At 40.4% G+C, this 12,513-nt stretch overlaps 1 protein-coding gene across 17 annotated transcripts in view; it reads left to right on the top strand.

Moving 5' to 3' along the window:
• The window catches only part of SRCIN1 (SRC kinase signaling inhibitor 1), a 608,732-nt gene extending 596,902 nt beyond the window's left edge, over positions 1–11,830 (top strand). For 15 of the 17 annotated variants that reach the window (XM_077252278.1, XM_077252294.1, XM_077252277.1 and 12 more), the window contains one exon: positions 4,153–11,830. In XM_077252278.1, coding sequence (XP_077108393.1) covers positions 4,153–4,284 — 132 coding nt within the window. In that variant the 3' untranslated portion in view covers positions 4,285–11,830. The remainder of the gene's footprint in view (positions 1–4,152) is intronic. The other 2 variants (XM_077252285.1, XM_077252284.1) reach the window with 2 other exon arrangements.
• The last annotated feature ends 683 nt before the right edge of the window (positions 11,831–12,513 follow it).

Genomic DNA, 12,513 nt, shown 5'->3' with positions numbered 1-12,513 from the left:
CTTCTCATGTACAGCACCATGGAACTAAAGGTGCTATATAAATATATAATAATAATAATTTATTTAACTAATTAAAAAAAAACAGCATGGGGACCTCTCTATTCTTGATAACCGACCTTGCTAACGCAGACAGCTGAGGGTTGCAGCCCACAGCTGTCAGTTTTGCCTGGCTGGTTATCAAAATTACAGGGGAGCCCATGCCGTTTAAAAAATATATATATATATATTTATTTAGAGTGCAGGCGCCTGCTGATGAATACTCTCATCAATCACTGCCTGCTCTCACTGTTATTAACGGCAGCAGGTGTAGGATGATCTGAATAGTAGTCGGAAAAACCACAAAAAAGGACTAAAAATACTCCAGAAATTCAATAATTAATACAGCACAAATGGGCTGCAGTGCTTACCTGTCCAGGACTCTGAACTAGTGCACTCCCAGGATGCAGTAAACCCATGTAATAAAGATGGTGGCAATACAGGTGCAAAATACTGATGAGGCAACCACTGACAAACTACCAACTCATGGAGAGGGTGATTGCTTAGTATCTGATTACACAAAAGGGGTTTGTATAGGGAGCTGGTCACACACAAGTAATGCACAGTGTCTGGTTCACAGCCTATTAGTGATGCCCATACTATTAGATCAGGCGGGCTGCCCAGCACTCTCTAAATGCATCCCATGAGCGCAGACACCCTAGTTTACAAGGACAAAAATACTGGGCCTGGCTGCACCCTGAAAAATGAAGTGCACAAAAAATATACAGTGGGTACAGAAAATATTCAGACCCCTTTAAATTTTCCACTGTTTCATTGCAGCCATTTGGTAAATTCAAAAAAGTTAATTTTTTTCTCATTAATGTACACTCTGCATCCCATCTTGACTGAAAAAAAAAAACAGAAATGTAGAATTTTTTGCATATTTATTAAAAATGAAAAACTGAAATATCACATGGTCATAAGTATTCAGGCCCTTTGCTCAGACACTCATATTTAAGGCACATGCTGTCCATTTCCTTGTGATCCTCCTTGAGATGGTTCTACTCCTTCATTGGAGTCCAGCTCTGTTTAATTTAACTGATAGAACTTGATTTGGAAAGGCACACACCTGTCTATATAAGACCTCACAGCTCACAGTGCATGTCAGACTAAATAAGAATTATGAGGTCAAAGGAACTGGCCAAGGAGCTCAGAGACGGAATGTGGCAAGGCACAGATCTGGCCAAGGTTACAAAAGAATTTCTGCAGTACTCAAGGTTCTTAAGAGCCCAGTGGCCTCCATAATTCTTAAATGGAAGAAGTTTGGGACCACCAGAAGACTTCCTAGACCTGGCCGTCCAGCCAAACTGAGCAATCGTGGGAGAAGAGCCTTGGTGAGAGAGGTAAAGAAGAACCCCAAGATCACTGTGGCTGAGCTCCAAAGATGCAGCAGTGAGATGGGAGAAAGTTCCACAAAGTCAACTATCACTGTAGCCCTCCACCAGTTGGGCCTTTATGGCAGAGTGGCCCGACGGAAGCCTCTCCTCAGTGCAAGACATATGAAAGCCCGCATAGAGTTTGCGAAAAAACACATGAAGGACTCCCAGACTATGAAAAATAAGATTCTCTGGTCTGATGAGACGAAGATAGACCTTTTTGGTGATAATTCTAAGTGGTATGTGTGGAGAACACCAGGCACTGCTCATCACCTGCCCAATACAATCCCAACAGTGAATCTTGGTGGTGGCAGCATCATGCTATGGGGGTGTTTTTCAGCTGCAGGGGCAGGACGACTGGTTGTCATTGAAGGAAACATGAATGCGGCCAAGTACAGAGGTATCCTGGATGAAAACCTCTTCTAGAGTGCTCTGGACCTCAGACTTGGCCGAAAGTTCACCTTCCAACAACACAATGACCCTAAGCACACAGCTAAAATAACAAAGGAATTACTTCAGAACAACTCTGTGACCATTCTTGACTGGCCCAGCCAGAGTCCTGACCTAAACCCAATTGAGCATCTCTGGAGAGACCTGAAAATGGCAGTCCACCAACGTTCACCATCCAACCTGATGGAACTGGAAAGGATCTGCAAGGAAGAATGGCAGAGGATCCCCAAATCCAGGTGTGTAAAACTTGTTGCATCATTCCCAAGAAGATTCATGGCTGTACTAGCTCAAAAGGGTGCTTCTACTCAATACTGAGCAAAGGGTCTGAATACTTATGACCATGTGATATTTCAGTTTTTCTTTTTTAATAAATATGCAAAAAATTCTACATTTCTGTTTTTTTTCAGTCAAGATGGGATGCAGAGTGTACATTAATGAGAAAAAAATTAACTTTTTTGAATTTACCAAATGGCTGCAATGAAACAAAGAGTGAAAAATGTAAAGGGGTCTGAATATTTTCCGTACCCACTGTATATAAATAACATATGAGGTATTGGTCGATATTTTGGCCAAGATATGTAAGCTCGAGCTTTCTGACCGATGGTAATATTTTACCGCCAATCAGAGGCAGTGCATGTCACGCTGTTATGCACATGACAGCATGGCAAACAGTGGATGTTCGAGCTCCCATTCAAGTGAATGGGGTCAGAGTTTGGGTCCAGGTACTGTTATGGTACCCGATACTGAACTTTGTTTAACTGTTCGTCCAAACCCACCGGACTCAAACATCCTGGGGTCCGCCGATCTCTAACCAGGATTATAGCAACAACTCATGAAATAATAATTATATATCAATGTGAAATTGATTATATATTAATAATAATTGTGCCTGGTGTTGTAAAAAGAAGTGGTAACCACTTAAAGAACTGAAACACACCCACCACCAAAACTATGGAGTAACCATGGAAGTCCAGACAATTGTATAATACAATAGATATTTCTTTATTTAATATTAGCAATAGTCATACAACAAATAAAGCTAAAACAATTTGATAGAATGTGTGCGCAAATCAGGACAATTAAAATAATTAAAACATAATTATGATAACTATTTTAAGTGGTGGACCAAGATATAATATCTATAGGCCTATACTGTGTTTAGGTCATATAGGTAGGCTCCTAGTAGGAATATTAGGAATCTCCATATAAAAAGTGAAAAAAATGGATACAAACTAATGTTTTATAAAGATAATAAATAACTGTGTGTGTGTATATATATATATATATATATATATATATATATATATATATATATAATATACATCCTTGGTGAGGATAAAGTGCTAAGTGACATAGTTAATTCAATGGCAAGAAACCTCCCGTGCCGAAATCAAAGTGCATAGTGCATCATAATGTGCAATAGATGGAGTTCCATCCTAATAATGCACACACCCCGACGCGCGTTTCGGTACAAAACTTCCTTCGTCAGGGGGTCAGGATCTCTAACCAGGACTAGTGATGAGTGAGCGAGCTTGGATAACATGTTATTCAAGCATGCTCGGGTGTTATCCGAGTATCTCGGGCGTGCTCGAATATTATGTTTATGTCCCTGCAGCTGCAGGTATTGCGGCTGTTAGGAAATCCCTGCATATGTTGAGGCTGTCTAACAAACAGTAAACTCCCAAGATACTCGGATAACACCCTAACAAGGATCACAAATAAATGCACCCCCAAATCGCACATCTCTTCTGCCAGCGTCTGGGCATCTGGCATCTCATGCGGTATAGCACATTTTAGCATTGTTTTAGCCTTCAGAATCTCAGGATCATATAGTAATAGAATATCACAGCAATGTGCCATAAGTTTTTAAGATCGGAATATCCCTTACATGGGGTCGTCTTGACAACTCATAGATGCAGCTTAGAAAGTAACTTGATTGATAGTTCTGGATTTACCGTTGATCAATAGTTAATTCTTATAGAACATGTGCTTCCCTTTCAAGTTTGGATGGGTTCCCTATATTGGAAGAAGCTGGTGCAGCTCTGGCTCAGAGAGGAGATCCCAATACGGGGAGAGATCCCAATAAGGGCACCTATTAGGGCATATGAAAATTGGTTTAGTCAGACAACCCTTTAATGTCCCTTTTGTGCCTCTGTCACTAATCTTTCTTTTTCTATGTCACATCTCTCATTGACTTCATTGGTTCAGAATCCCGATGTCTCTCTTCTATGTCTTGGCTGAAATGTCACCATCCTAATTTCCTCAGTCTACTTCTCACTCTCCTTTCCAGGCAGCTAGACCATCTAAAGAGGCTGGTAGTGTGAATGAGAATAACCCTGGATCGGATAAAAATGCACCTTCTCGAACCTCTATCCCTGTACTGACTTCCTTTGGTTCAAGGAACTCCTCTATTTCCTTCTAAAATTATCTACTTTGCAAGTTTTTATTCAACTGTGCTCTTCTCATCTGAATTCTCCTTCATGCTCCTAGAAGTGTGGACTATTAAGTTGGCCAACTTCTTCTGGCTACGAGCCTCCTCACCGATTTTTCCCCTCTGCGTTTTATCAGCTTTGAGAAACCTGAAACCACAAAGGGCTGAAAACGCGGAGCAGAGGGTGAGACACGATGTACAACAGTCGGCGCATTCCATGGTGCCTCCCACCTCCCCAGGCGTGACTGTTACCACACCTGCAAGCTGCTCATCTTTCCAAATGACGCAGATATGAATATTCGGAAGCCAGGACTTTACCGGACAGTATCTCGGGGTCCCGAGCCTTGTATGTTGCTTTTTGTTTTTATTTTTTTATTTCAATGCTTAATTTATTTGTTGTTCCTGTAGTTTCTGTGGAAGTCTAGAGATGTCAGGATGATCTTTTTTATTTGTGTGTGTTGCGTTGCCAGCAATAAGCAAAGACCCCAACCTCCCCATCCCTTACCCCTCCCGCCCCTAAGAGAGCAGATTGTATTTTTGGGTGTTTGTACAGCACCCACACCTTCACAGTAGCCCAAAAGTATAAAATGAAGGTAAGTCCGGGTTCTGTGCCCCGCCTGGGTTATTGAATAAAAGCACAGATGGAAAAGAAGTGGTGGCTTCCATGTCGCTAGGTGCATGGTATTACATGATCACTCACACAAGAGTGTGAGATGCCGAGACTGGTGACGCCAACACTGTTATTGTTGTCTAGCAATATCTATTTCCTGACCGGTCGTAGGCGAGGGGGCAGAAGGTGGACTTCAGGGCACAATGTAGAGACGCTCCCGGGACTTTCATTATCAATAGGATTGTCAGAAACTCAAAAGGAGTCAAAATCAACACCCTATCGGATTATTCTGGGCGTTCCATATGGGTTGTTAGGGTTTTACTTGTAGGACATTCCTGTGTAACATTGTATAATATAAGCACAGACATTGATAACACTATATGTGAAGTGTGTGTGTTGGTGAATTGTGTGTCTAAGAAAGTGTGTTAAATGGACAGGAGAGAGACCTGAAGAGCAAGTCACACTATTTCATTTGCTTCTGTCTATTCACGCACTGTGCGCTTCGCTTCTGGTTTTTGTAAATTGTTCATTTTTTTGTACAAACAGAGGTGGAGTTTATATAAAGATAATGAACAACCTATACGGTCATATCTCAAAATCTCGGAACCTTTCCATGCAGTGAAAGTGCCCTATTTATTTGTTTTTGATTATTATTATTGTATTACGAACAAACCTAAATATATACATAATATATATAAAATAGATACAGAATATAAATATATATGTACAATTTTAAATATTTCCTTCTATGGTGCGAGAGGGGTCAATTGAACAGGGTAATTCTATAGGGGGGGGGGGGGGGTCATAAATTTATTCCAGACCTATAAAATCTGAAGCAGGGTTTATGGTCCGTACAGGGATTCCATATTTGCCGATCATGTCTTATGGTGCTACGGGTGTCCAGTATCCTTTCTCGGATCATATTTCTGGACATTTCTTGACCTGAATGGATCTATTAGAGGCTGGAGGTTATGTAATATCTGTAGCATACACTGCCCTAAATATTCCCCAGTAATAGTGCAGCACAACTACAAATCAGTAGCACTTTCCAAAGAAATTGCTTCCATCTACGAGAGCATTAAATTATCAACAGATTTATTTATTTTCTTGGATATTCTTGAAGACATTTATTTAATGAAGTATTGTAAAAAGATTATGTCATAAAATAGGAAGTGCACAAAGGCAACAGCATATATCCAAAAGATGGGCTCCCTAACATGTTGCTGGGGGGCAACCCATGTCAGAAAGGCCTTGCTTTGTATTTCTATAACCCTTCAGCTACGCGGAATAACCTAAACCTCGTGGGCCACAATGCAAAGTCTCCATCAGGGCACCTAAATATCACGGTTCTATGATAGTATTAGTCTTTTCATATGAGCCAAAAGGATTTTTGGGCCCCTTTGGGGTCCAGGACCCGGGTGCGACTAGAACCCCCGCACCCACTGTAGTAATGCCCCTGCCTAAGCCAAGTTCACACAACCGTATTTTCGTATCGAGTGCTGTTCATGAAAAAAACGAACAGTGATTTTTTTTTTGCATAAGGATGACAAAGAAGAAAAAAAAATCGTCGGAGTTTCTAGAATGATACTTGGACAATTTTTTATAGACGCGCGTGAACCTGGCCTTAGAAGAAGGATTTGGCCTTGGGTCCTGCACAGGACTTTGCCGCCTAGTAACAAGGGGATGGGACTAAAATGGACTTCAGCTTTAACTCCTTAAGGATCCCATAGTTTGCCTCTATGATTTGTATGCCCCTGAACAACCCCCTAAAGTTCTTATTTTTATGATATGTCTGTTTAAATGATATTGACTCCAATGAGGTTAGTTTTTTTTAACCTAATTGCATGTATTTTTGTCTGTCAGTCATTTTTCTATGAGGGTTTCATAGCAACGTATCACAGCACATAGCAGACTGCAGAAAGAGTTATCAGAAAGTCTGTCAGTGAGCTGATCTGACAGCGTCAGGATCTGTAGCTCATCTCTCTACATTTGAACTATCCTCTAGGTTGCTGTCTGCTGTGTCATATCGGCTGAATAAGCCAAATAGTCCAAAGTTTTCATGAAAGTCTACAGCAAAAATGATTTTCAGGCACAAATACATGTGTTTAAGATACAAGAATGCCCTGAAGGTCTCCGAGGACACAGGAGGTGTTGTTTCAGGGTGGAGACCACCAGCTTTATATGTCATACGTTTTATGTGGAAATAACATGCTCATATAAACATTCTGCACGTTCTCCTCCAGAATTTATCGCTTTACTAATATTTGCAGATCGTTAGGTTTCCTTGGTGAAGACTTTTACAAATATTTCCATTCTTCAGATTCTTTCACAACTTACAATATCAACAGTAAATGCTTAAGTCCTGACTGCGCAGCTAATTTATACACCCCTCCAAAATCCAAATAATGATAATCCACAGCCATACAGGGTACAATAAGGTAAATCTGACAGATCGCAGGAATACTGGCCCCGGTTATCCGTAAGGAGGATCCTGGGCGACCTATTAAGTCATTTCATTTATACGTTTCCCTGTAATATTACAATTCACACCCTAAAGGGTAACACAAAGTATATTATGTATATTGGGACAGGCAATATTTTCACCACATGACCCCGCACCCTACCCTGCATGCACTTCTCTAGATAGCAGTATTTCTCTGGAAACATTAGAGAACAGATGTTTTAGATATATTTTATTTTAAAGCATTTTCCGTGGTTTTCTGTTAATGAGTTATTAATAAGCAGTGGAAAGCCATAAAAATTGATGGTGTTGCTGCTCATATTAGTAGTACAGATATCTCAACGCCAATGTTGACAGCTGCCAAGGAGCATTCACGGTAAGTGACAGGGAGGCTGCCATTTATTGGGCAAAGCAATGGGTTGTCACAATCCCTTTTTTTTTACAAGCCACTTACAATTTAAATAAAATAAAGAAAAAAATAATAATATAGATATATATATATCCCTGTTCCCACAGGGCTGTCGATGACATGATGACATGGGACCCCTGCTTGCAGTTACTGGCTACAGTGATTGCAAGATGGCATGCTACATCATCACTGGGCACATAGGAGCAGTTATAAGTTGAGTTTAAGGAGTTAGTGTCCCTTTTTATTTTTATTTAATTAATCAATAATACATGTGAAAATAAGAACCTTTGTGACCTATTTTATCAGAGAAATCTGCTCCTTTCTCCTTTTGAACGGATCATTCGCTCTCAGAATTCTCAATTTACTTTCCCATTACTGAGATAGAAGCTGACAGTTACAGTTCTCCATAGACATGTATGAGCACCGACTCTCATTTCAGGAGAACTTGTAGCAAAATATATGTCTGTCTACAAGCTCCTCCATCCTCCATAGAATTTTAAAAGCACCAACTGTCTTTTCCTGAGAAGCTCTGGAGAGGGACAGAAGCACACACAAAATAGGGGATAAGTATAAGCGATGCTGCGCAGCACTCACCGAAACGTGTGGTGTGCAGGCACAACACCTATACAAGCGTGGAAAGCCACTACTGCTGCCTCGTGGATGGAGAACTTTCAGATGTATAATAGCAAAAATGGACACTGGCACGTTTAGGCGGGCTGCACTGCGAAAATTAAGAACCTTGGGATTCCACATACAGTGCCTTGCAAAAGTATTCGGCCCCCTGGAACTTTTCAACCTTTTCTCACATATCATGCTTCAAACATAAAGATACCAAATGTAAATTTTTGGTAAAGAATCAACAACAAGTGGAACACAATTTTGAAGTTGAACGAAATTTATTGGTTATTTTAAATTTTTGTGGAAATTCAAAAACTGAAAAGTGGGGCGTGCAATATTTTTCGTCCCTTTAACTTAATACTTTGTTGCACCACCTTTTGCCGCAATTACAGCTGCAAGTCGCTTGGGGTATGTCTATATCAGTTTTGTACATCGAGAGACTGAAATTCTTGCCCATTCTTCCTTGGCAAACAGCTAGAGCTCAGTGAGGTTTGATGGAGATCGTTTGTGAACAGCAGTCTTCAGCTCTTTCCACAGATTCTCGATTGGATTGAGGTCTGGACTGTGACTTGGCCATTCTAACACCTGGATACGTTTATTTGTGAACCATTCCATTGTAGATTTTGCTTTATGTTTGGGATCATTGTCTTGTTGGATAACAAATCTCTGTCCCAGTCTCAGGTCTTTTGCAGACTCCAACAGGTTTTCTTCAAGAATTGTCCTGTATTTGGCTCCATCCATCTTCCCATCAATTTTAACCATCTTCTCTGTCCCTGCTGAAGAAAAGCAGGCCCAAACCATGATGCTGCCACCACGCTTGACAGTGGGGATGGTGTGTTCAGGGTGATGAGCTGTGTTGCCTTTACGCCAAACATATCATTTGGCATTGTTGCCAAAAAGTTTGATTTTGGTTTCATCTGACCAGAGCACCTTCTTCCACATGTTTGGTGTATCTCCCAGGTGGCTTGTTGCAAACGTTAAACACTTTTTATGGATATCTTTGAGAAATAGCTTTCTTCTTGCCACTCTTCCATAAATGCCAGATTTGTGCAATGTATGACTGATTGTTGTCATATGGACAGACTGTCCCACCTCAGCTGTAGATCTCTACAGTTCATCCAGAGTGATCATGGGCCTCTTGGCTGCATCTCTGATCAGTCTTCTCCTTGTTTGAGATGAAAGTTTAGCGGGACGGCCGGGTCTTGGTAGATTTGCAGTGGTATGATACTCCTTCCATTTCAATATGATCGCTTGCACAGTGCTCCTTGGGATGTTTAAAGTTTTGGAAATACCATAATTTTTGTATCCAAATCCAGCTTTAAACGTCTCCACAACAGTATCACAGACCTGCCTGTTGTGTTCCTTGGTCTTCATGATGCTCTCTGTGCTTCAAACAGAACCCTGAGACTATCACAGCCCAGGTGCATTTATACGGAGACTTGATTACACACAGATGGATTATATTTAACATCATTAGGCATTTAGGACAACATTGGATCTTTCAGAGATCCACAATGAACTTCTGGAGTGAGTTTGCTGCACTGAAAGTAAAAGGGCCGAATAATATTGCACGCCCCACTTTTCAGTTTTTGAATTTCCACAAAAATTTAAAATAACCAATAAATTTCGTTCAACTTCACAATTGTGTTCCACTTGTTGATGATTCTTCACTCAAAATTTACATTTGGTATCTTTATGTTTGAAGCATGATATGAGGGAAAAGGTTGAAAAGTTCCAGGGGGCTAAATACTTTTGCAAGGCACTGTAGTTTTTATTAATATTATTAAGTTTCTGCACCGGACCGGTTCCTATTTTTGTTAAAACCAAGGTGAATCCTGTGGATCTTCATTCCCACAGCGCAGCCCTCCCAAACATGCCATTTTCTATTTTTGCCATTAATGGCCTTTTGCTCTTTCACTAATGGGAAAGTGTCTTCACTGAACACAGACTCTACCCATGAATTGAATATGATCAACCGTGGAGGAGAAAGAAGCAAATTTCTCTGATAAGATGCAAAGTTTCTTATTTTCATCACTACTGATTTATGAAATAAAAATTAAAATGACTGCTCTCTAGCCCTCTGGTATTTTAAGCCATCATAAGCTGTTTGTAAAAAAAATTCTTGGGATTGGACAAACCCAGCAAAGGATTAAAATAAGCACAAAATGAGTCAGTTTGCTGGAAAGTAGCCAAGTCACAGGTACATTTTTTAGCCATTCCCTAATTTCGCCTTAGCCTTGTGCAGATGATGGTATCCGTACACAAGACATTTTAAGAAGATTCTTCACTAAAAGGGATTACTAACATGATAAGAGAGTTTATGTCCACACTTGAATATGATAATAACTATGCTGTTAATTAAAGGTAAAGTATGATGCTTAGAGAAAATGAGAAAATGTCCCTCTTAGCTTATTTTGGAAATAAATATATACACTGAGGCTGAGCACCAATACCAGTCATGGCCAATGAGAGGGGTGCTGTGTTTTGTTTTTGGAGGGGGAAATAAAAATCAGACCTTTTTGTTGTATTCCAAAAGGAGATGGCAGTATTGTCCATGGTGCACTTAATCACTAATCCTCTCCTGCCTAACAATAACTGAGCTGCTCTTGTTTGTATTGATATTTTTGTGAATGACATATGAACTGTGGGTATAGAAAGCGCTTTATTGTTAAGTCCAAAAATATTACACAAGTTTTCAGCTGCTATACATATCAAGTCTATCATCAGATGTGCGAACCAATGACACAAACGCTTGGATGACGGACCCTGCATAACTTACCTTGCAAACGTGAAGCACAGGCCACCCATGGAAAATGAACAAGTGCATTATTATTTTTGCATGGCTTATTCCCATTTTGACCTTATCCATAGTGAAGTGTTTTGTGTTGTGCTGAGAAACCCACGACAATGGCCGATGGTTCTAGTCGCAGAAATAGTACAATTTGGTAGAATGGATACATCCGTATCCGAAGTGCTGTGACTTCCATTCATGGAGGTGTGGGCGCTAACCATACACTGTCATGGCATATCGAGAACTATGGGTAAGCCACAAAGTGGGGATAAGCCATCAATGAATGAAGGACCCATATCAGACGAGGGTGATCATGAGCGAGGAAGCATGCGGACACTGGGATTTTGCATGATAAATTTAGCAATATTGTCTCTATGTTGTAAAAATTAAAAAATAAAAAAGGAAATGTTTGGGACATAGAATTGACTTGAGGGGGGAAATATACATTTGTTTTTTTGTTTTATTCCTTAAAAAAATTGAAAATCTGTCTATCTGAGCATGGTTAATATTTGTGAAATGTTCAAGGCCTCTCAACGCGTCTCTCTTCGCAGTGATTCTGGGTAATGATGTCATTTTGTACAGTCGATGCTACAATTGTAGAATATAGCTCTATGTATAAATATATGGATGCCATAAATATTCAGTGAAAAAAAAAAATCATGTGTTTTTCTTTCGTGTGGAAATTAATTGTTGTGTTTGGTTTTCTTTTAACAGTGTAAAAGGCTGAATGTTAATTTCTTTGCTGAATTCTGACACTTTACATATTGATTTTAAAGATTATTACAGAAATGTATGTTCAGCCAGGAAAGCCCTGTAACAAAAACTAAATTTTACCTGAGCTCATAAAAGTTCACACGAGCAATATCTCCATATCTGAGAAAAACGCTCCGAATATTCTGATTAGGCCGGGGTCACACTTGCGAGTGCAATGTGAGAAACTCGCACATCAATACCCGGCACTGCCGCCGGCACTCAGGACCAGAGCATGCAGCTGCATGTATTTCTATGTAGCCGCACGCTCCGCTCCCGAGTGCCAGCGGCAATGCCAGGTATTCATGCGAGAGACTCGCACGAGTTTCTCGCATTGAACACGCAAGTGTGACCCCGGCCTTAGAGTGGCTTCAGTTTTTCTCAGAGGTGGAGGGGGAAAAAAAAGGGCTGGCCACTTTCTCCATTCTTTCAGTCTGTGAAAATTGGACTGCACTCTGATGTCATTGCCGATTTTATTCTAACACCCGGATCAAAATCAGACATGTCTCCGATTTTGTACGTGGACCGCTTGGTCAAAGAAAAAAAATTGGATATGTGCAGAGCCCCACAGAATATCATAG

This window comes from Ranitomeya variabilis, chromosome 4, assembly GCF_051348905.1.
Source record: "Ranitomeya variabilis isolate aRanVar5 chromosome 4, aRanVar5.hap1, whole genome shotgun sequence".
NCBI lineage: Eukaryota > Metazoa > Chordata > Amphibia > Anura > Dendrobatidae > Ranitomeya > Ranitomeya variabilis.
The sequence above is the reverse complement of the archived record's forward strand: the minus strand, read 5'-3'. Positions and strand labels throughout refer to the sequence as shown.